Raw genomic sequence first — 25,719 nt, forward strand, 5'->3', positions numbered from 1 at the left:
AATTGATAACTTCTTCTCAGCCTATTTACATTTTAAAAAGCTTATCCTAGTCCTGGCTGGTGTGGTTCAGTGGATCGAGTACTGGCCTGCAGACCAAGGGTTTTCCAGTTTGGTTCCCAATCCGGCCACCTGCCTGGGTTGTGGGCCAGGTCCCCAGTTGGGGGTGTGAGAGAAGCAACCCATCGAGTTTCTCTCCTTTTTCTCCTTCCTTTACACTCTCTCCAAAAATAAATAAATAAAATCTTAAAAAAAAAAAAAAAGGCTTACCCTAGCTCTCTATTTTTTGCATGAGAAGATAGCTATCTGCAAACCAGGAAGTGGAAGTGGGCCCTTTCAAGACACTGGATCTGTAGGCACCTTGATTGTGTACTTCCTGCCTCCAAGCCTAAGTTTCTTTTCAGATATTCTTCTCCTGGGAAAGGCTTCTCTACCCCAACTCTGAAATTCACAACTGGAAATGGAAACTTCCAGGTTAAACATTTCCCTCTATTAAAATACAGTTATCTTCTAAGACAAGTCATATATGACCATAAATTAGTACCAGTTATTATTTTCAAATCTGTAACTATCAAGGTCCTGAAGGAATGACATAGATAAGTGGTCTCCAAACACTTTTTTTCTTTTTTACCCTCCCTCAAGGACATTTTATATTGCTTTTAGAGGAAGGGAGAAAGAGAGAAACATTGACGTGAGCAAGAAACATCCACTGGTTGCCTTCTGTATGTGCCGCAACCAAGGATTGAACCTGCAACCTGGGTACGTGCCTTGACTGGGAATGAAACCTATGACCCTTTGTCCTACAGGACGATGCTCCAACTAACTGAGCCACAGTGGCCAGGGCTCCAAACACCTTTAATTACACATCCTTATTAGTAAAACATTTTGAGCTATGTCTATATATATGTATATGTCTCTGTCGTCATCGGCAGCCGTCCGTCTCGAGAGACGATGGTGTAGCTTCTTACGAGTCTATCTGCACCGCCGAGAATGGCTGTGCAGTCCGACTCGGGAGTGACATGGTATCTGTCTCCTCCCGTGTTGAATCGACATCTTGCGATGAAGCTACAGAGCCTGGGCAGGGTGATATGGAGGGTCTGCTGTTGCCCATGCAGCAGACCCCCCCTCTCTTCGCAGCTGAAGGGTCCAAGGGAAAGACGGAGTCAATACAGCTTGGCTTCAGGTGCGCCGCAGGAGTTGCCGGTGTTGACTACAACGTCAAACCGCCTTAGGGACTCCGGCTCCGGATTTTCTGTCGGGGTTTACTCCCTTAGCCTTTCCCCTGAAGAGGTATGCCGCAAGGCAGCGGAGGTTTTTTGGAGTCAGAGTTTTCCTTCTCTGATGTGCCCTGACTGGAAGATCGAACCAGAGACACTTAGCTCGCAGGCCGACGCTCAATCCACTGAGCCAAACCAGCCAGGGGAAAGGTACAGTAGCTGTGCAAAAATTTAATATTCTTTTGATCCATCATTTCCATTTTGGAATCAAGCCTAGGGAAATATTCACAAATTTGCACCAAGATATATACACTCTTTGCAGAGCTTTATATTTTTTAATATTTTCTTGATTATGCTATTACAGTTACTTTGATTTTCCCCTTTGGCCCCCTCCACTCAGCACCCTACCCTCTCAGGCAATCCCCCCAACATTGTTCATGTCCATGGTTCACGCATATAAGTTCTTTGGTTACTCCAGTTCCCATACTGTACTTTTATTCCCCAAGCCTATTCTGTAACTATCTATTCGTTCTTCTTAATCCACACACCTCTTCACCCATTCCCCAACACACCCCTCCCATATAACAACCATCAAAACGCTCTCCATATCCATGATTCTGTCTGTTATTTTTTGCTTATTTTTTTTAGTTCAATCATTGATAGATATATATTTTTGCCATTGTATTGTTCATAGTTTTGACCTTCTTTTTCTTAAATAATTCCCTTTAACATTTCATATAATAGTTTGATGATGAGAAACTCCTTTCATTTTTTCTTGTCTGGGAAGCTCTTTTATCTGCTCACCAATTCTAAATAATAGCTTTGCTAGGCAGAGTAATCTTGGCTGTAGGTCCCTGCTTTTCATGACTGAATATTTCTTGCCAATCCCTTCTAGCCTGCAGTTTCTTTTGAAAAATGAGCTGATAGTCATATGGGAACTTCCCTGTAGTAACTGGCTTATTCTCTCTTGCTGCCTTTAAGATTCTCTCTTTATCTTTAACCTTTGGGATTTTAATTATGATGTGTTTTGGAGTGGGCCTCTTTGCATCCATCTTGTTTGGGAATCTGTGCTTCCTAAACTTGCATGTCTATTTCCTTCACCAAATTAGGGAAGTTTTCTTTATTTTTTCAAATAGATTCCCAATTTCTTATTCTTCCTCTTCTCCTTCTGGCACCCCTAGGATACAAATGTTGGACTGTTAAAAGTTGTTTCAGCGTCAGCCTGCAAGCCAAGTGTTGCTGGTTCGATTCCCAGTCAGGGCACATTACTAGGTTGCATGTCAGGTCCCCAGTTGGGGGGCGCAAGTGAGAGGCAACGACACAGTGCTGTTTCTCTCCCTCTCTTTCTCCTTTCCCCTCTCTCTAAAAATAAATAAATAAACAAACAAACAAAATTTTTTTTAAGTTGTTTCAGAGGCTGCTCTTACTACCCTCATTTTTGGGGGGTTAACTTTTTTCTTGTTGTTCTGATTTGTTGGTTTTGGCTTCCTTATGTTCCATATCATTCATTTGATTGTTGGCTTCGTCCACCCTATTGTTTCCCTGTAAATTGTTCATTTCAATTAGTATATCCTTCACTTCTGACTGGATCTTTTGTATGCTGTTGAGGTCTTCACTAAGTTCCTTTGAGCATCCTTATAACCAGTGTTTTGAACTCTTCAACTGATAGATTGCTTATCTCATTTCATTTAGTTCTCTTTTGATCTGTTCTTTCACTTGGGCCATGTTTCTTTGTTGCCTTGTTTTGGCAGCTTCCCGGTGTTTGTTCTATGTATTATATGAACCTGCTTTAAATCTGTGCCTTGGTAGTGTGGCCTAATGTAATAGGTGTCCTGTAGAGTCCAATGGCACAGCCTTCACTATCACCCAACTGGGTAACCAAGGTGTGCCCTTTGTGTGAGCTGAGTACACCCTCTTCTTGTAATTGAGCCTTGGTTGCTATTGGCAGATCAATGAAAGGGATTTTCCCAGGCCAGTCAGCTGCAAGGACTAGCTGTGACCACTGACCACCAATCTCAGCCCTCTGTAAACAATCAGTTGTACAGGGACGGGGTGGTGGTGCTCCAACACGGTCTGTAGCTGTCCACTGGGTGTACTAACCTTGGGGTTTCACGGGTGGTAAGGCTAAGGTCAGCCCCCAACTGTGCTTTGCCTGGAGCACCCCACCTAAGCTATAAAGCAATCTGAGATGGCTGCTACTTGTGCTGGGCTTGAAAATTCCAAGGTGAAACCAAGATGTTGAATCTAAGCTGGCTGCTGCTAGTGCTGGGCCTGGAGCTCACCAAGGCCAGCTATTGCTTACATGATAAGATTTAGGAAGTTGTGAAGCCCAAGCCAAGACCAACCATTCATATGGAAAAGCACCTTGGGTGGGCCCATAGTTGGGTTGGGTGGTGCCTCTGGGGATCTCCAAGGCAGGTCAAACAGTGTTAGCGGGGTTAATGGAGTCTCAGATATGGCACCAGCTTGCCAGTTCTGTGGGGGTCAGGGTTTAGCACAGGGACAATGGCCTCTGCTTGCCTTGATGCCAGACACTTCACTTCTCCCTGTATACCATGGGTGCCTTTCAAGCTGCTACCCTGGTGCTGGAGCTCAGAGGGAGTGAGTTCATGTGTGGGTACTTTAAGAGGAACTTCTTGGGGCTCCAGCAGTTTCTTTCACCAACTCAACCCCCACTGTTTTTTGCAGCCAAAAGTTGGGGGAACTTATATCTTCCTGGCACTGGAACCCTGAGCTGGGGGGTCTAGTGTGGGGCTGGGACTCCTTGCTCCTGAGACAGCCCTCCGAATTTTTATTCCACCACACATGGATGAAAGACCAGCCAGTTCTCCATCTGCATCCTTCCTACCTGTCTCAATAGATGTGGTTTCTTTAATTCTGTAGTGGTCAGACTTCCATTCAACTCAATTTCTGATGGTTCTGTATCTTGGTTTTTCTATATTTTAGTTGTAATTTTGATGTGGTTTTGTGAAGAGGTGAGCCATGTCTGCCTATACTGCCATCTTCCCCATTTGATCCTTACATCAAACTTCGGAGGTAGATATAACTATTATGATTCCTATTTTATAAATGTGGGCTGAATGCAATCTGCCAATGAGATCTGGGACTCAATGTGTTTTTTCAATTTTGCTAATTAATTGCCAACATTTCATATAAAAATCCAGATTTTTCACAGCTATTAAAAAAAAAAAAAACTCCCTGACCTGCATGGCTCAGTTGGTTAGGTGTCATCCCACAAAGCAAAAGGTCACCAGTTTGATTCCTGGTGAGTGCATATGCCTGGGCTGTGCATTCAGTCCCCAGTTGGGGCTCATTACAAGAGGAAAGCCATCAATGTTTCTCTCTCTCAGCAATGTTTCTCTGCCTCTCTCTCTCCCTCCCTTCCAATCTCTCTAAAAATAAATAAATAAAATCTTTAAAAGAAAAAAACATAAAGAACTACTACATTAGATTACCATTCCTCCATTAGTAGCAGGCGCCCCCTAAATGGGACATACTCTCTCAAGTTCACCACAGTAACCAGCTACCCCATTTCAGTCATTTCAACAGCTAGGTCTAAATCTAGTGCAACTACCTACTAGCAGTGTGTCCTTAAATGTGTTCTTTTATCTCTCTATGCCCCATTTCCTTCATCTGAAATACAGAGAATATAATGGTATATACCTCATAAAGGGTTGTTTTGAAATTTAAGAAAGATAATACATGTAAACTTCTAGAAAACAGTACTTGGCACATAGTGCTCAATAAATGTAAGTTATCAGTACCTTACAGTCAATTAACAATAAAATAAATAAGTAAAATAAATATTTTAATTAAATGTGATAAGCACTGTGGAAAAAAACACAGAGAATGTTAAGAGAGATTAGGAGTTTGAATACAGGCAGGCACATCATCGGTTGCAATTTTAATTAGAAAGGTCAGGGCAGGCTTCACTGAGAAGGTGACATTTAAGTAATGAAATCCATCATGTGGATATCATATGGAAAAGCTTTCCAGGTGGAAGGAACACCTAGGTCAAAAGTGTAATGCACTATATTTTGAGTATGTCCTCCAGAAACAAAGGTTCCACAAAATATTGGCAGAGATTCCCTAGCATGGTTTTATTTGCTGTGTTTAATGTGTATCCAAGTCCTGTTCTAATGTCATTCTAAAAATGCAACTTCTTAAGCTTTACTATGTAGGGGAATAAAACATTGTATTATACATATAGTGGAAGAATATTTCTGAGTGTTTACTACATATGAAGTGTTTTATATATATTATTTCATTTAATCGTTAAAAATCATTATGAGAAGGATATTATTGGCCCCATTTTAAAGTCAGGAAACAGGTTTAGAAATGTTGGGTGTTTAGGTGAGTTATCTCTGGTAAGTAAACCATTTTTTAATTGTAGATGATTTCCTTAAAATTACAGACTATAATACCTAAGCACTCCATGTATGCATTTCTTAATCACTCTCCCACAAAGAGAGCTTCCTTTACCTGGCATGGAGTTGGAAAACACTAACTGTTTTATAAGATGGGAAAATAATTTCTAAGTAACTTATTAATTGCATTATTGGTAGAATATCAGACTCGACAGACCAATCTGATATGACAACTGCTATATATTAGTCCTAATTTGGTGAGACAGGATATAATGCCAACTGGAAAGAAGCCTACAAAGCAAGGTGATAAATACAGCAGCTCTCATAAAGAGGACCCACCACTCTTTCAGTAACCACTTAGTTGTACAACTTGTATGAAGGACAGTTCATCTCTATTCCTACAGTTGATCACTATTCCAATACCACGTTACAAGAAATAATGCCACCTATAAAATTTGATTTCCTAGGGAACTTGTCACACTACCTTAACAGGAAAGTTTCAATCCAATTTTATTCAGAGGTGAACCCAGCTGTGTGCCTTCCTGGCTGCCACCCAAAATATATAACCTTTGCCCACTGCACATGATCTCTTTGCAATAAAGCAGGTATTTTAAAAGTAAAAACTAGCAAACTCTCATTTGTTGACCAGATTTAACACACGTAAAATATAGACTTACCTGTCAAATATAGGATGCTTTCCTTAACTCAGAGTCCCTTCCAGAAAATCTTCATCCTGAGGATCTTTTACTTCTTCTTCACTGAAAACAGGTATCATTAAAGGGTTTGGAAACCTTTAAGATCGAAGACTAAAATGAAACTGAAATCATCTGTTAGTCATACATAGGATTTTCTAGTCTAGTGATAACAGAGTGATTCATTGTGACTACAGCACAACCTTTTATAACTCACATTAGAGAAAGGGATAAAATGTCTTCTTTTACAGGCTGACTAGGTTACAAGCTTTTACTATATTTATCGATTAAGCTGTAAGAAAATATAATTTGCCTCACAGCATATCCAAGTGAAAAAGTCATGTTTTAAAAAGAAAAAGAAAGATTCTTGAATTTGAAATATTCTGACAAAAAATTTACAAAGTATCATTAATTTAGACCTACCTTTTTCAAACCATATATTACTCAAATCCTGTTCCAAGGTCATGTGATTGTTGGTTTCTGTCCCCAAAAACACCCACTAAATTTCTTCTATATCCAAGCCTGTCTACAATGCCCTTCTACCTTCATCTAACTGATGAGGTTCTATCAATCCTTTAAGAATCAGCTCAAAACCCATCACCTTTAAAATTCCCCAAATCATCCTAATCAATTTGATTCTCCCCTTTCTCCATGCAATCCCATCACTTTAGCTTCTCTTCTAGGATTTACCCAAATATACATTAAAATATGACCATGTATGCCCTGGCCAGCATGGCTCAGTTGCTTGGAGCACCAGACCCATAAACTAAAAGGTTGCAGGATCGGTTCCCGGTCAGGACACATACCAGGGTTGCTGGTTCAATCCCTGGTCAGGGTGCATACGGGAGGCAACTGATTGATGTTTCTCTCTTTTTCTTTCTCTCTCTCTCTCTCTTACTCTCTCTAAAAGCAATAAAAATAACTTTGGGTGAACATTAAAAAACATCTAGATGGCACTGAATGAATGGAAAAATAAATATTAGGAAAAAAAGGCCAAATATATCTCCTTTCTGATTATGAGCATCTAGAAAGAGTTGACTATCTTTCACTTTTAACACCCCCCACAAAGAATACTTTGCATGTTGTACATAAATGATAAGTGACTGTAAATTTAACTGAACAAAACATGAAAATCTTTGGTCTTATTTCCTGGAAAGGAAGTTAACCTTTAAGTCACATTGCTAAACCTATCAACAAAGACTCAATTTTATATCTGTAGCCTGAATCTCTCTTCTGAGTTCAACTCACATATCCAACTATCTACAGATATCATTACCAAGATATCCCACAATAACCTCAATTTCAACTTCTCTAAACTAAGTTCACTATCTACCCTTCTTCCTGCTCTTCTGCTAGGGTCTCCTTGTTTGACTCTACTCAAGTCACTTAACTTTTAAACTATTTGGTGGGCCCATTTCCTCATCTGCCAAATGAAGAGATTGGCAGTGAATTAAATGAAATCAAAATGGTAAGCACAAAGAAAATTCTAATTTAAAAAAATTAAAAGCAACTTTTGGCCAAGATGGAGGCGTAGGTAGACATACTTCGCCTGTTTGCACAACCACAGAGAGAATTACAACTATATCTCAAAACAAACAACAACCAGAACTGTCAGAAAATCAAGCTGTATGGAAGTCCGACAACCAAGGTTAAAGAAGCCACATTTATCCAGACAGATAGGAGGTGCAGAGTTGTGGAAACAGGCAGAGAGGTGTGGAGATGCAATGTGGCACTGAGAGGTGGTTGGGAAGCAGCTAAACAGGTAGCCCCACACTCACTTGTGGTGCATAAAAATCAGGAGGAATACCTTAAGAGCAAGCAATCCCAGCCCCAGGCCAGATCGCACAGCTCGGGGTTCCAGTGCCAGGAAGTTATAGCCCCATAACTTCTGGCTGGAAAAACCAGTGTGGGTTGGGACAGCGGAAGACACTGCCAGATTTTCAGGAGAGTCCGTTTAAAGGGCCCGCACAGATTAGAATGTATACAAACCCACCCACTCTAGGATTCACCACCAGGGCAACAGCTGGAAGTGGATGAGGTGACTGGAACCCAGGCAAGTGCCAGGCAAACTGCCAGAAGCCAGGCGATGGCATTGTCCCCTAAGTCCTCCCCCCACAGAGCCAAAAAGCTGTGAAGCAGGTTGCCCCGCCCTGGCAATAACCTAAGACCTCACCCCACACAACGTACCAATGCCTCTTCTAAGACAGGGGGTCAAAGCAGCTCTACCTGATACGCAGAAATAAACACAGGGAGGCTGCCAGATTGAGGAGACAAAGAAATATGACCCAAATGAAAGAACAGAACAAAACCACAGAAAAAGAACTAAACAAAATGGAGATAGCCAACCTATTAGATGCAGAGTTCAAAACACTGGTGATCGGGATGCTCAGAAAATTCATTGAGTACAGTCACAATAAAGGGAGAAATGAAGGATACTAAGTAAAGAAAAATATACAGGGATGCAACAGTAAAGGGAAGGAAGCCAGGATTCAAATCAATGATTTGGAATGAAGGAAGAAATAAAGAGTCAACCAGAATGAAAAAAACAAGAATTTAAGAAAAAGGAGGAGAGGCTTAGGAACCTTTGGGACACCTTTAGGTGTACCAACATCCAAATCATACGGGTGCAGGAAGGAGAAGAGGAAGAGGAAGAAATTGAAAGCTTAAGTGAAAAAAAGTATGAAAGAAAACTTCTCTAATTTGGTGAAGAAAATAGACTTACAAGTCCAGGAAGCACAGAGAGTCCCAAACAAGTTGGACCCAAAAGGACCACACCAGGACACATCACAATTAAAATGCCAAAGGGTAAAGATAAAAAGAGAATCTTAAAAGCAGCAAGAGGAAAGTAGAGAGTTACCTACCAAGCGCTGCCTGTAAGATTAACAATTGATTTCTCAAAAGAAACTTTGCAGGCAGGAAGGGACTGGCAAGAAGTATTCAAGGTGATGAAAAGCGAGGGCCCACAACCGAGATTACTCTATCCAGCAAAGCTATCATTTAGAATGGAAGGGCACATAAGTGCTTCCCAGACAGGATAAAGCTAAAGGAATTCATCATAACCAAGCCATTATTACATGAGATGTTAAAAAGGGGGCTCGTTTAAGAAAAAAATAAAATAAAAACTATGAACATTAAAAGGGTAACAAATTCATAACTATCAACCACTGAATCTAAAAAATAAACTAAGCAAACAACTAGAACAGGAACAGAATCATTGATATGGAAATCATTTGGAGGGTTATCATCTGGGAGGAGGAAGGGGGAGAATGGGGGGAAAAGGTATGGGGATTAAGAAGCATAATTGGTTGGTACAAAATAGACAGGGGTATGTCAAGAATAGTATAGGAAATGGGGAACCCAGAGAACTCATACACACAACCTATGGACATGAACCACGGGTGGAATTGCTGGAGGGAAAGGGGGTACCAGGAAGAAGGCAGCAAAGAGGGAAAAAAATGGGACAATTGTAATAGCATAATCAATGTATTTAAAATATGAAAAAAAAAACAAATAAAAAATAAAAAGCTAAGGGATAAAGAGCTGCCGATGAGTCCCAAGAAGAGCCTTATGATCCAGAAATTACTGTTCCACTCTGCTCAAAGGTTCTGCTGACTTGCCAGCAGACAGTTCTTAGGATGAGGGAAGACAAAGGTAGCCTTCTGCCTGAATAGCCATTACTTCACGGCCACAAATACATACATGTTGGTGAGCTGACAATGCCTGACATAAGGAATTTTGATGGTTATTCCAAACATTTTTTTAAGGGCATATTGCTTGCCTTCCCTTTGCAAAGGGGATAATTTACATGATTATTTCAGTGAAGTTTTTTAAAACACTTCGCCATTAAAAGTACATCTCTGCAAGGCAAAGAAATGTGTCACACATAATACGGGTGTGTCTTTTAAGAAATCTGGAATATTAAACTTATATAGCCTTTTCTTCAGAAACACCTGTAAAAAAGAATGTTAATGCTCGTACTAAATTTTAGAACTGCAAGCATCTTGTGTGTTAATTCCTCATTTGTTCTGAGAAGGAAGTAGACTGGGATAACAGATATATTCTACCATCTCTTTGGGGGGAGGGGTTACATACAATTGTCAAAGCTCGATGAACTAGATCACAGAATCTGTAATTTCTTTTAGGTAAATTTTAAGTTTTGTTTTGTTTTAATAGGGAATAGTAGTTAAACCTAGTTCTCTAGTCTAAGGACAACCTAGCACTCTGGACAGGGTTAAATAAGATATTTGTAAAGAGCACTTAGCAGATGGCAAAGCGCTTGGTACACACTACTTATAGCTGTTTATTATGAAAGATAAACAGGTTACTCCTCACACACACCCTGCCGCTTGCAAATCTGAGGAGCACTCTGTCCCGGGATTTAGAACTCAGTAGCTATCCCCCAACCTGCCCGCCCTTTGCTCCATCACGAAATTTTCCAGGTTAAAATGTCTCTCGTCCGCTTGGACGAACTCGCCCGCCCATAAACAAACTCCTGTGAAGGCACCTGGCTCCGTGACAAGTGGCAGTACTTAAACCTAACTTCGCCTCTCGCCGCCTCACCCCGCCTCACGCCCGCGAACTCCCTCGCTCTCGAAGCCACGGGCAGCGTCACGTGACTTATGGCCCCGCCCCCAACACAGAGGCTGATCCCTAGCCGCTGCTCTCGCGCTGCAACACGTGATCTATGGCCCCGCCCCCAGCATCGAGGCTGATCCCTCTTTGCCTCCGGTCAGGTGACCGTTGGTTCCTACCGGGGCCTACAGGCGGCTTCTGTGCTCGGGTCACAGCGTAAACTACTGTGCCTTAAGCGGAGATGGCAGCCACTCTGCAGCGCATCGAGCGGCTGTCCAGTCGGGTGGTGCGCGTCCTGGGTTGTAACCCGGGTCCCATGACGCTGCAAGGCACCAACACCTACCTGATAGGGACCGGTCCCAGGTAAACGTCCCTGCTGCCCACCTCCCCGCCCCCACCCCGTATGAATACTGGTCCGCCGAACGCTCGGATCTGGGACAGCGATCATTGGTCGCTTCAGACAAGATTGCGATGCCCTGCCTCCGCAGGGCAGCCCTACCTGGAACCATCCACAGAGGCCCTGGTCGTCGACCTTCTTTAAATCACAACCACTTGGGATGGTAATCTGTGTAATTTACAACTGCCTGGGGGAGAAATAATTTTTCTTTTTAAGCAAAACTTTGATTTTGAAACCTAATTTTTTTTGCTTGATATTGAATGCCAGGGTGAGCGTGTTTAAGTGGTTGAGAAATTAGTATCGCCTGGAGTTTTTTAAGAATCCAGGAAAACTTTGACATGACTCACCTTGTGGCTTTAACTCATATTTTGCCCGGAGTGTAACTTCCCCTTCACAAAAATGGTTAACTATGTTGAGGCTTTTTTCTTAATTGGGCAGCAGAGGGCAGGGTTTTCTTGCTTCCGAATTGCTGGCATCTAAAACCCGAAAAAGCCCGCCCCCCAACCCTTGGAAAAGAAAAGCTTCCTGCTTTTTGTTGGTCACTATTCTGTGGCTTTATTTAGGTTCTTTTTTGTATGAAATAACCTATCTCTATCTCTAAGGTATTTTTCTCTTGTTCAGCTGCATTCTGTGTTTGTGCAGAAATGGAGAGATGTGGTTTATTGCACAGTATGTGCATTGGGCAATTTTTGTGTACTTAGTATAACCTAGATAATAGAAAGTAGAAAAAATATATTGTTCTCCTTGAACATGGAATTTAAGTGTGCAGTCAAGACGTGTTACAATTAATAAAATACACTTGAATACTAAGTACAGTTTAATATGTATAGTTTATTGAGTTTTTATGTATAGTACTGGTATTTTATGTGCGGTACTGTATTTGCCTTTTTCCAGCAAATAGGAATTTTAGAAACAGCAGTATGGAGGAACTTAAGTATTGCAAGTCAGACAGGCAAAAGGTGAAGTCTAGAGCAAACAAGGCAGGGTCCGCTAGGTACAAAAGCTTTAGGCTGCCTCCAGAGTCTAGGAAGACAGAGCATTAGGCAGAAAAAAATACCTGATATCTACGGTAGAAACTGTCTTGGATGGGACTCTCTCACACCAGGAAGTCCATAGGTATTTTCATCTCTTTTCACTGTGTCATCTTAAACTAGTTCTAAAGTCAGTCCCTAAGACAAAAATTGCATATAGTTAGAATTCCCCTAGAAAGTCTCTATGTTGGAGATCAACGTACTGTTTCTCAGTAAGTTCAGCATAGCCTGCATTTCTCCTAGCGATGAAACCGATGACGTTAGCTTGTGTTTAGGAGCCATGTTGTATAAAAAATACATACTGGGTCTTTAAACAGTAGAATCACACTCAGGTTAGCAAAGTGCTTGTGGTAAAAAGAACCTAAGGAACCTGAAACTAAGAGAAGAATAGATTCACGTCTCCCATCTTACATTGTTTGCACTGCTACTCACATAAACTCGTGGAGTGGAATGGCCAGTGGGATCACTCACATATATATGAGAGATATATATGACGAGTCCATATAGTTGAGCCACAATAAGTTAATGTACAGATGATGCTACTATACTGTATAAAGTAGGAGTCAGTTGGCTAGAAATGAATATTGATTGGGTCCAAGTAAAAGGTTCTGATATTGATATTCACCGATTCCACTGCACAAAACAGTTCTAAGATCGAAGGTGGCTCCTACGTCACTAAATTCAATGGCATTTTTCCATTCCCATCTTATTTGAATTTTAGTATCTTTGACACTGTTGATCACTCCTTTGTCTGCCAACACCACTTTCTCCTGGCTTCCTCTTACTCTCTAGCTACTTGTTTCAGTCCCCTTTATAAAATTGTTCTCCGTACCAGGACTTTTAAGTGTTTGAGTTCCTCAAGATGCAATCCTGGTCTTCTATGCTCATGCTGTAGTCTCTACCTAAGTGATCTATCTGATCTACTAACTTGGTTCTACCTGTTATATGTTCATTAATGACTCCCAAATTTAGAGCTCCAGTTCAGATAAAATCCAATCTTGCTTTTCAAACCAGGGTAGCCAGCTGCTTTCTCAAATCTCTACTTGGGTGACTCACAACCTCTTGAAACTCAGCGTTTCCCAAACTGAATTCATGAACTTTCCCACTAAACCTGATCTTCTACACTCCGTTGTCCATGCCTTGGTAAACAGAACCATCATTACGTTTACTTAAGTACACTCCTTGACATTTTTCTTTGCTTCTTGCACACACATCCAAGCCATTAAGCTCTCCCCATTTCTACCCAGTCCATGCCAGTACAACTCTTGCTTAGGCTTCTAAAATAGCTTCTAACTGACTTCTTTTCATCTACTTTTGTTCCTCTTCGATCCCTTCTCCCCTCTGTAGCCAGAGTAATAGGGTTTTTTCGTTTTTTGGGTTTTTATATGAAAATTAGAAGGCCTTGTTTGTTCTGGCTTCTACCTATCTATTAACCTGATCACAGACCTCTCTCCCATCCCAGCCAGATGAGTTGTATCCATTCCACCTCAGGACATTCATCCATGCTTTTCTGTCCGTCTGCCCCTTATCCCTCTCCTCTTTACCCAGCTAAACTCCTCCATTCTTTAGAGCTCAGATAATATGTCATTTACTCAAGGAAGCCTCCCTTAACCCCTTAGACTATGTTAGGTTAATGTAATACACTGCCTTAGTACTCCATACTTTTCATGGGTTTTATCTTGATAATAGAATGTTTTTCTATGCATGTAAGAGGAAGCATAATGACCTTTTCCAGCTTTATTCACCATAAAATATAATTCAGTGAAGGCTTATTCGTTACTATGTCCCTACTACCTAGCACAGAGCCTTGTACATAATACAGGTATTACAGTAAATGCTGAATGATGAGTGTTCTCTACATTATCTCTTCATTTTCTTTGTTATGGTTCCAGGACTGCTGGATAACTGCAATTTTAACTGGTCTTCCATCCTTATTCTGATCAGCCCATGGATGCCAGAGAAATTTCCCTAAAGCACAATGAGATCTACTGTCATGCCTAGTACATAAACATTTGAATGTACAAATAATGGTCAAACTTCCAGAGTATTTCAAGGTTTCTTCTCTGCCTAAGAACCTCTAAAAAGCTGCACTTCTAACCCTTACTTTCAAAATTGTAAATACCTTGAATGCAAATATACTATTTCCTATTAATAGTAAAAGGCAATCTAGTGGAATAGAGTTAAGACTGGGCTGATTTCCTAGATCTCAGTCCTGGTTTATGACTTTAGAAAAGACAGTTGATTCTGTAAGCTCCAGATCCCTTATCTATACAATGAGGGTTGTATAGTACCTACCTCATAAGGATGCTTTGAGGTTTCAGTGAAATTTAAGTGAAAAATCATATCAAAAGTGTTACAGAGTGGGGGTGTCCAAAAATCCTCAGAGCCTGCGGGTTGGGGAATGGAGAAAAGGAAATAGCTTTTAAGATGCCTTCACATGTCTGTGGCTAGTGGCTAGTGTCTTTGTTACACAAATGGCTTTGATACTTCCAAGGCCCCAAGAAGATGGGAGGGGTTTTTGGACCAGGGAATGGTACAGAGAGGACACAGAGCCTGTACAACAGCCGTTCTCAACCTGTGGGTGGCAACCCCTTTGGGGGTCGAACAACCCTTTCACAGGGGTCGCCTAAGACCATTGAAAAACACATATATAATTACATATTGTTTTTGTGATTAATCACTGTGCTTTAATTATGTTCAATGTGTAACAATGAAAATACATCCTGCATATCAGATATTTACATTACGATTCATAACAGTAGCAAAATTACAGTTATGAAGTAGCAACAAAAATAATTTTATGGTTGGGGGTCACCACAACATGAGGAACTGTATTAAAGGGTCGCGGCATTAGAAAGCTTGAGAACCACTGCTGTACAAGGTTCTGTGAATGGTCGGAACTGGTTACCATGCCCACTGTGTCACAGGACGCAGTCAGGGATTTAAAAATAAGCGGCAGACATCTTTAGGGGAGAACACCATGCAGCTTTGAGAAGGGGGAACACCTTTGCGGTTTTGGAAATGAAAGGGAGAACTCCATGCTGTTTGCAAGGAGGCTGGGAACTCCACACAGTTCTGCATTAAAAGCTGGAGAGCACCACAACACAGGAAAAACCTCCCCAATCAGGATTGAATGATTGGGAGCTACTGACAAAGCTAAACTGTCTGGGAAGTAGGAAAACTGTATCTCTAACTTTTCTAAAATTAGCCTGGTTTGGTAGAGGGAGGCAAAACTGTTTGTGAGTGTTTTAAAGAAAATAAAACTTAACAGCAGAAATCCGCAAATAATCTAAATCTAAATCTGGTATTGAGAGTTATGCTTCTGGCAGCAGGCAATTGGGCCCCTAATAACTAAACAGCCCATGGGTTCTGTTTCAATCTGGATAGCCCATGGGTTCTGTCAAACGTACTTAACAAATTATAGCATGTGGGAAGCATACAATAATATTAGCTATTATTTTTTTATCACTTCTGCTTCTCTCATAGCATCCGGAGAATTCTGGGGTCATAGTAGGTGCTCAGGAAATTACCAATGATTTTTTAACAGTGACAGAAAATTGACAGACCATTTATTAAATGGTATCTCTGTCAATTGATATAATTGATGTAAAATACCTAAAAAAGGAAGTTGATTCCACTATTGTCTTCTCCATTCACATAGCAGACTGTTACTGTGTGCCTACCATTTGCCAGGCACTGTGCTCTTGTGAATAAATTGTCACAGACCTGTACAGATTCTTCTGCACTCTTGTTCCCTTTATTAGCATAACTTGTATTTGCAAATTGACCTCCTAAAATGCAGTATTGTCTGTAGTCATGAAGAACAAAGTCAACCAGCCCACATAGAAATGACACTATCTAATCCTCTGTAGTAACTATTCATAGACATTATTGGGAGAATTGCTATTTGTTAAGGAGGAAACTGAGAACATTGTTTTTCTAATTTACATCTGAAGTTTCATTTATGCCACATGAGGAATGATTCTTGGTGCTTGCTAAGCAGTATCCTTCCACCAGAGAGGCAGTATGTCTTGAATGGAGAAATCATGAACCTTGTATCTAAATATTTAGTGCTTCCCAGAACCACCTATTGCTGAGGCCTGGAGCAAATCATTTAGCCTTTCTGAAGATTAGTTTCCTCTGCTGTAATATAAAATAATAATACCTCCCTAGAGGTGATCTGAGGATCGAAGGGATAATAAACATGAAAGCACCAAATGTTAGTTTAAAATGCTATGTTGGCCAGTGTAAGATATTACATTATGAGGTGTTCTCCCATTCAGTAGGTTCCCCTTTCATTTTGTTGACAGTTTTCATTTTATTGATCGTTTCCTTCACTGCGCAAAGCTTTTTAGTTTGCTATAGTCCTATTTGTTTATTTTGCTTTTGTTGACCTTGCCTGAGTACACAAATCCAAAAAAATATTGCTAAGACTGATGTCAAAAGAATTTACTGCCTATGTTTTCATCAGTGAGTTTCATGGTTTTGGGTCTTACATTTAAGTCTTTAATCCATTTTGAGTTTATCTTTGTATATGGTATTTTTAAAAAGTATTCCAGTTTCATTCTTCTACATGTAGCTGTCCAGTTTTCCCAATACCACTTAATGAAGAGATTGTCATTTCCTACTGTCTATTCTTGCCTCCTTTGTTTATACATTAATTGACCATATATCGAGGATTTGTTTTGGGATCTATATTCTGTTCTATTGACCTATATTGTCAGTTTTTGTGCCAGTACCATACTGTTTTGATTACTGTAGCTTTGTCATCCAGTCAGGTAGCATGACACCTCTAACTTTGTTTTCTTTCTCAATATTCCTTTGACTATACAGTGCCTTTGGTGATTGCGTACACATTTTAGGGTTATTTGTTCTAGTTCTGTGAAAAATGCCATTGTTATTTTGATAGGGATTGCATTACATCTGTAGATTGCTTTGGGCCGTATGGACATATTAATAGTATTCTTCTAATTCATGAGGATGGTATATCTTCCCATTTATTTGTTTCATTTTCAATTTCTTTCATCAGTGTCTTACAGTTTTCAAAGAACAAGTAACACCTCCTTGGTTGAATTCATTCCTACATATTTTATTCTTTTTGAAGCAGTTGTCAATGGGATTGTTTTCTTAATTTCTCTTTCTGATAGTTCATTGTCAGTGTGTAGCAATACAACAGATTTCTGTATAATAAGTTTGTATCCTGCAACTTTACTGACTTTATTTATTAGTTCTAATGGTTTTTGGGTAGAGTCTTTAGGGTTTCCTATAAACAGTATCATGCCATCAGCAGATAGGGATGTTTTACTTCTTCCTTTCCAACTTGGATGCTGTTTATTTCTTTTTTGTCTGATTGCTGTGTCTTGGACTTTTAAAACTATGTTGAAGAAAACTAGTGAGAGTGGGCATCCTTGCCTTGTTCCTGAGCTTAGAGGAAAAGCCTTCAGTTTTTCACCATTGAGTATGTGGATTTCACCTATATGGCTTTTATTATGGTGAGGTATGTTTCCTCTATACCCACTGAGTTGAGAGTTTTATCATAAATGGATGTTGAATTTTGTCAAATACTATTTCTGCATCTGTTGAGATGATCATATGATTTTTATCCTTCGTTCTGTAAATGTATTAATTGATTTGTGGAAGTTGAACCATCCTTACATCCCTGGAACGAATCCCACTTGAACATGGTGTATGATACTTTTAATGTATTGTAGAATTTGATTTGCTAATATATTGATGAGTAGTTTTGCATTTAAGTTCATCAGGGATATTGGCTGATAATTATCTTTTTTTTATTTTCTAGTTTGGGCGTCAGGGTAATGCTGGCCTCATACAATGTCTTTAGAAGTATTCCTTCCTCTTCAACTTTTTGGAATAGCTTGAGAAAAATAGGTATCAACTCTTCTTTAAATATTTGGCAGAATTCAACTGAAGCCTTCTGGTCCTGGACTTTGGCTTGTTGGAAGTTTTTATATTACTGATTTAATTTCATTACTAATAATAAGACTATTGAGATTTTTTATGTATTCCTGAGTCAGGCTTAGAACATTTTTTGTTTCTATAAATTTGTCAATTTATTTTATAGGTTGTTGAGTTTGTTGCTGTATAATATTCATAGTAATCACTATTATTCTCTATTTCTGAGATGTCTGTTTTTCTTCTCTTTCATTTATTTTTTTGGCAATAGCTTATTACTTATTAGATAGTATCCTTTATTAAGTATATTTTATTGATTATGCTAGTGCCCCAATTTTTTTCCTTTACTCCCCATCCACCCAGGACCCCCTTTCTCTCCAGCAATGCCCCCCTTAGTTCATGTCAATGGGTTGTGCATATAAATTCTTTGGCTTCTTCATTTCCTTTACTATTCTTAACATCCCTCTGTCTATTTTGTACTTATCAGTTATGCTTCTTAATCCCTGTACCTTCTCCCCTATTCTTCCCCTTCTCCCTCCCAGCTGATAGCACCCCATATGGTTTCCATATCTGTGATTCTGCTCCTGTTCTAGTTGTTTGCTTAGTTTGTTTTTGTTTTTAAATTCAGTTGTTGCTAGTTGTGAGTTGTCATTTTACTATTCATAGTTTTGATCTTCTTTTTCTTAAATAAGTCCCTTTAACATTTCCTATAATAAGGACTTGGTGATGATGAACTCCTTTAGCTTTACCTTGTCTGGGAAGCACTTTTTCTGCCTTTCCATTCTGAATGATAGTTTTGCTGGATAGAGTAACCTAGGCTGTAGGTTCTTGCTTTTTATCACTTTAAATACTTCTTGCCAGTCTCTTCTTGCCCGCAAAGTTTCTTTTAAGAAATCAGTTGATAGTCTTATGGGAACTTCTTTGTAGGTAACTCTCTACTTTTCTCTTGCCACTTTTAAGATTCTCTCTTTATCTTTACCCTTTGGCATTTTAATTATGATGTGTCTTGGTGTGTTCCTCTTTGGGTCCAACTTGTTTGGGACTCTGTGCTTCCTAGACTTGTATGTCTATTTCTTTCACCAAATTAGGGAAGTTTTCTCTCATTATTTTTTCAAATAAGTTTTCAATTTTTTGCTCTTTCTCTTCTCTTTCTGGCAACCATGTGGTTCTGAGGTTGGCACTTTTGGAGATGTTCCAGAGTCTTCTTATGCTCTCCTCTTTTTTTGAATTCTTGTTTCTTCCCTCTGTACTGGTTGACTGTTTGCTTCTTCCTTATGTTCCAATTCATTGATTCGAACCCAGCTTCCTTCCCTTCACTATTGGTTTCATGTGGGTTTTTCTCTCTTTAACTTAGTGTAGCCTTCATTTCTTCCCTATGCATTTGTTCTACTCAATGAGTTCTTTGAGCATCCTTATCACCAATGTTTTGAACTCTGCATCTGATAGGTTGGCTATCTCTGTTCCATTTTATTCTTTTTCCGGAGTTTTGATCTGTTCTTTCATTTGGGCCATATTTTTTAATCTCCTCTATTTGGCAGCCTCCTTGTGTTTGTTTCTGTGTGTCTGGTAGAGCTGCTTTGACTCCCTATCTGAGTTCACCTGTTACATTGTAATGGGCAGAGCCTTAGGTATTGTCAGTGCTGAAGGGCCTGTTTCACCACTTTATGGTTCTGTATGTGGGTGAGGGGCCACAGAGGGAACAATGCCGTTTGATTGGCACTCGACCCATTTCCAATCACTTCACCCACTTCCTGTATGCAGCTGTCACTCCTCTAGTTGCCACCGTGGTGGTGGTTCCCAGAGTGGGTGAGCTTGTGAATGTTCTAGGACCATAGGGGCCCTCTAAACGGACTGTCCTGAGAGATGGGCAGTTTCTTCTGCCACCACAAACCCCACTGGTTTTCACAGCCAGAAGCTATGAGACTTTATTTTCCCAGCACTGGAACCCTAGGCTGCATTGTCTGGCCTGGGAGTGGGATCAGTCTCCAGCTGTGCCTCCTGGTTTTTGTCTGCCACACATGAATGTGAGACTACCTGTTCTACCAGCCACCGCCACTGCCTTGGCTTTGCTACCTCACCGCTGCCACAGCACGTCCTCTCTGCCCCAGCTCCCCAGCTCCACTCCCCCTACCTGTCTGGATGAATATTTCTTCTCTAAATCTTTGGTTTTTGACCTTCCATACAGTTCAATTTTCTGGCAGTTCTGGTTGTTTTTTGTTTTGAGATTAGTTCTTCTTATTGTGTACAAGGAAGCGAAGCATATCTACCTGTGCCTCCACCTTGGCCAGAAATCCTAGATAGTATTCTCTTTCATTTCTGATTTTATTTATCTGGCCCCTCTTTTTTTCTTAGTGAGTCTGGGTACAGGTTTATTAATTTGTTTGTCTTTCCAAAGAACCAACTCTTAGTCTCATTGATCTTTTCTATTATTTTATTTTAGTCTCTATTTCATTTATTACTACTCTGACCTTTATTATTGCCGTTCTCTTAATTACTTTGGGTTTTGTTGTATGTTTGTTTTTTTTCTAGTTCCTTTAGAAGTAAAGATAGGTTGTTTATTTAGGATTTTTCTTGTTTCTTGAGGTAGACCTGTTTCACTATAAATTTCCTTTTTGGAATTATTTTTGCTGCTTCCCATTTATTTGGAACATTGTGTTTCCATTTTTATTTGTCTCAGTGTATTTTTTATTTCCTCTTTAATTTCTTCCTTAACATATTGGTTTTTTTAGCCTCTAGGTGTTTGTCTTTTTTTCAGTTTTCTTCTTATAATTGATTTCTAGTTTCATATCGTTGTGGTCAGAAAAGATGCTTGATATAATTTTAGTCTTAACTTTGTCCAGACTTGATTTATGATCTAATAATTTTTTATTTTATTTTAGAGAGACGGGAAAGGGAAGGAGAGAGGGAGAGAAACACCAATGTGAGAAATAAACATCAATCAGTTGCCTCGCATATGCCCCAACTGGGGACCGAACCCACAACCTAGATACATACGTGCCCTGACCGGAAATCAAACCTGTGACCTTTCACTTTGTGGGACAACATGCAACCAACTGAGCCACACCAATCAGGGCTATGTCTATTAATATTTGTTTTATGTATTTAGTTGCTTATATGTTGGTTATGTTGGTACTTACAAGTGTTAGATCCTCTTATTAGATTGATCCATTTAACATTATGTAAGGCCTTTCTCTGTCTCTCATTTCAGTCTTAAAGTCTATTTTGTCTAATGTAACTATTGCTACCCAGCATTCTTTTTATTTCCATTTGTATGAAATTTTTTTTTTCCATCCACTTTCAGTCTGTGTGTGTCTTTAGATCTAAAGTGAGTCTTATAGACAGTATATATGGGTCTTAATGATTTTATCCATTTAGCTACCCTATGTCTTTTGATTGGAGCATTTACTTTTTAAGTAATTATTGATAGGTCTGTGCTTATTTCATAAATGTCCTTTAAATCATCTCTTCCTTGCATTTCCACTGCCCACAGGATCTTACAATGCACCCTTGGGCAAGTATAATCATCTGGCTTCCCTGTCTCCAGAAGGGACAGTTTTAACACTGTGTACTTGTGAGGTAGAGCCACTACTCTACAGAACTAATAGTGTAGATAGAAGCCACTGTGTATTTGTGAAGTAAAGCCATTGCCCTCCTCTTCTGACAGAGGGCAGTTTGTTGTTGGGTCTCAGGGAATGTGGTTACAGAAACAAACCATACAATATAAAATAGCCATCCAGTTACTTCCTGTCATTTACTCCCATTTTAATGTTCTACAGAATGCTTTCTGTTACCCTTCACTGTTACTGTTATTGTTTGTTTTCACAGTTCCCCCTTCCTACCTTCCACCTGAACATAAATAAGGTTTTTGTCTAGCAAGAAAAGTGTGGCTCACAGTAGATAATTCAGAACAGTAATTGACGAATTAATAAATGAATGACTCAGTCTTTTCCTCAAGACTAATCTTCTTTCCTGCAGCCTCAATTAGGGAGGTGTTACTATGAAACAACATGAATTATGAGGTTTATCAATTGGTTCTTGAGAAGGAAATATCACCCTTATTTCTTTTTTTTTTTAATCCTCACCTAAGAATATATGTTTATTGATTTTAGAGAGAGAGGAAGTATGAGAGAGAGAGAGAGAGAGAAACTTCAATGTGAGAGAGAAACATCGATGAGTTGCCTCCCATACACACCCCAAACAGAATTGAACCCACAACCTAGATATGTGCCCTGACCAGGAATCAAACCTGCAACCTTTTTGATGTATGGGACAACACTCCAACCAACTGAAGCACCCATCCAGGGCACCCTTATTTTTTTAGTTCAAGAAAACTTCATAGAGAAAGATCATCATTCCATAAAATAGTGACAAAGGGCAAAGTATACAAAGGTTCAGGACCACGAGCAAAAAAATAGTAACTAACAGGGTTATTTTTTTAAATTATATTTTATTGATTATGCTATTACAATTGTCCTGAGTTTTCTTCTTTTGCCCCACTCCACCCAGCAACCCTCACTTCCTCAGACAACATTGTTCATGTCCATGTGTCATATGTATAAGTTCTTTGGCTACTCCATTTCCTATACTGTACTTTATGTCCCCGTGACCCTTCTGTAAATACCTATTTGTACTTCTTTTTTTTTAAGTATATTTTATTGATTATGTTGTTACAGTAGTTCCAATTTTTTCCCCCTTTGCTCCCCTCTGCCCAGTACCCCTCTTCCCTCCAGCAATCCCACCCCCCTTAGTTCATGTCCATGAACCATCCATATGTTCTTTGGCTTCACCCTTTCCTATATTATTCTTAACTTCCTCCTGTCTATTTTGTACCAAACAATTATGCTTCTTAGTCCCCACACCATTTCCCCATTTCTCCCCCTTCCACGTCCCAGCTGATAACCCTCCAGATGATCCCCATACCTATGATTCTGTTCCTATTCTGGTTTGCTTAGTTGGATTTTGTTTTTATTTTTTGGATTCAGTTGTTGATAGTTGTGAGTTTGTTGTCATAACAGGGTTATTTTAAGTAAAGAAAGCAAGCAGCTTGGACATTTCCCCCATGCTTTTCTACTGCTAATGTAAAGTTACATTACATTAGGGAGCTAATGTAAAGTTTCAGGAATAAAATTTGTATGTAGTACAAAAGACTGGGTGTCTTTAGGGCTTCCATTGAATCAGATTCTTTCATGTCTCTGAGACACTTGAGGAGATTGTAAAAGAACTCAAAGGCAGAATGTGTAAAAGCGCTTATTTTGGCATCAGATACCTGGTTTTGAACACTGGTTCTGCCATTTATTTGCAGTGTAACCTTGGGCAAGCTACTTAATTTCTACATATGCATATAATAATTGAAATACATAACTACCTAAAATAGTTGTTATGAAGAATACAATTGTTAAAAATGAGGTTTGGGACAGTGCCATGTTTATTTTAAGTGCTAGGTAAGTGTTCAATATTATTGCTATTATTCCTTATTCAGACTTACTTTTAACTATCAGAACTTTCCTTAAAGTGAGATTACTGTAGTTAAGCTGAAGTAACATCTAGTTTAAAAGCAAAGCAATCTTTGCAGTTTCTTAAATGTATATTATCTGTGTGAGAAATATGCTAATATTAACTATTCCAATTGTGTGATTATCTTCCATTTAACTTTCAGGAGAATCCTCATTGACACTGGAGAACCAGCAATTCCAGAATATATCATCTGTTTAAAGCAGGCTCTAAATGAATTTAACACAGCAATCCAGGAAATCATAGTGACTCATTGGCACCGTGATCATACTGGAGGCATAGGAGATATTTGTAAAAACATAAAGAATGGTAAACATACATTCATTAAGCTCATTGAGAAAAACTATGTTTTGAGAATAATTTGTTTCTGTTATAAGCTACCAAACCATTTACTGAATACCTTTTTTTTTTTAAGGTTTTATTTATTTATTTTCAGAGAGTGGGGAAGGGAGGGAGAAACAGGGGAAGAAACATTGATCTTGGTTGCCTCTCACATGTCCCCAATCTGGGATCTGGCCCCCAGCCCAGGCATGTGTCCTGACAGGGAACCAAACCAGCTACCTTTTGGTTTGTGGGATGACACCCAACCCACTTGAATACTGTGCCCATTTTTAACAAAGGAAAAAAGTAAAAGTCCTATTTTCTATTTCAAATTTCTTCTCCCTCTCATTCTCCTTTGCCCAGTGATGAAGGTGAGTTTTAATTTAGTCCGTGTGACAGTTACTACTTCAGATTTCATAATAACTAACCCCTGTTGAGCATTTACTCTGTGCCAGATACTGTGCTATACACTTTACATGGGTACTTGAGGTAGTTGCTCTTATTGTCCACATTCTGAACGTGATCTCAGGTATTCTATAAGTTTGAGGCAATTACTCTGGTATACTACAGACTGGTGAAAGATCATTGTATTGATAATCCTCTGTTTCTGAAACCTGTTCAGCAGTAGTGCTTTACCATCTCTCTCCTTATTCCCTCATCCTTCTACCACACACATAGATTCATTCATTCATTCACTCATTCATTCATTCACTCCTTTAACAAATATTGAAGTTGCTGCTATATCCAAGCACTGATCTTGGCACAAGAGATGTAGCAGCACATAAAACAAAGGCTCTGCTCTCATGGGGCTTTCATTCTAGCAGGGAAGATAAATGGTAAATATAATAGGTCAAATGGTGATAGGTGCTATGAAGAAAAATAAAGCTAAGTGAAGAAAAAGAGGAGAGAGAATAAAGTGGAAGAAAACAGTAGCTATTATACGTAGGGTGGACAGGGAGAGGGAGTAAGCTGTATAGTTATCAGAGGAGGGTATACCAGCCAAACGGCATTGCAAGAGCAGATACTAGGATGGGGGTGTGCTTGGCATGCTTAAGGCACATGAAGGACAAGGAGGTCAAGAATGTTCATTCACAACTAATATTTTTAAATACTTTTTTTTAAATTTATTTGTTTGTTTATTTTAGAGAGAGGGGAAAGGAGAAAGAGAGGGAGAGAACATCAGTATGTGGTTGCCTCTCGCATGCCCCCAACCGGGGACCTGACGTGCAACCTAGTTATGTGCCCTGACTAGGAATTGAACCAGCGACACTTGGTTCGCAGGCTTAAATACTTTTAAGTATCTTCTTTTTAGGCCTTGAGACTACAATTAGAACAGGAAGATATTCTCAGCTGCAGTGATCAGTATCACCAGGCTGCTCATGATGAAAAGTTGTCTAACCTAACTTTCTTACCCTGTTACCTCCTTTCTTCCAATCCAAGGGAACTGTGTGTCACAGGAAATCATTCCCTTCCTCTCTGACTTCTTCTCACCTTTCTCTTTTTGAACCATTAAATTTTGTGAATTAAAAAACTATGCCAAGCATCCTTAATTAGCTTTGACCAACTCTTTTAGCATGATGGTCAATTTGAAAAATTAAAATGTTCATGGACCGCTTTTTCTCCTTCATAAATCAACTTTATTGAGCTTGAATTTACATAAATAAAATGTACCAATTTTAATTGTATAGTTTATAAAACTAA

The 25,719-nt window shown here is 39.5% G+C and overlaps 1 protein-coding gene across 1 annotated transcript in view; it reads left to right on the forward strand.

Annotated features, from left to right (window-relative positions):
* The first annotated feature begins 10,972 nt into the window (after positions 1-10,972).
* The window catches only part of LACTB2 (lactamase beta 2), a 30,174-nt gene continuing 15,427 nt past the window's right edge, over positions 10,973-25,719 (forward strand). The window contains exons 1-2 of the mRNA XM_090282819.1: positions 10,973-11,208; positions 23,843-24,006. Coding sequence (XP_090138945.1) covers positions 11,087-11,208; positions 23,843-24,006 — 286 coding nt within the window. The 5' untranslated portion in view covers positions 10,973-11,086. The remainder of the gene's footprint in view (positions 11,209-23,842; positions 24,007-25,719) is intronic.

The sequence above is a fragment of the Furipterus horrens genome, unplaced genomic scaffold (genome assembly GCF_987537825.1).
Source record: "Furipterus horrens unplaced genomic scaffold, mFurHor1.1.pri manual_scaffold_7, whole genome shotgun sequence".
Classification (NCBI taxonomy): Eukaryota; Metazoa; Chordata; class Mammalia; order Chiroptera; family Furipteridae; genus Furipterus; species Furipterus horrens.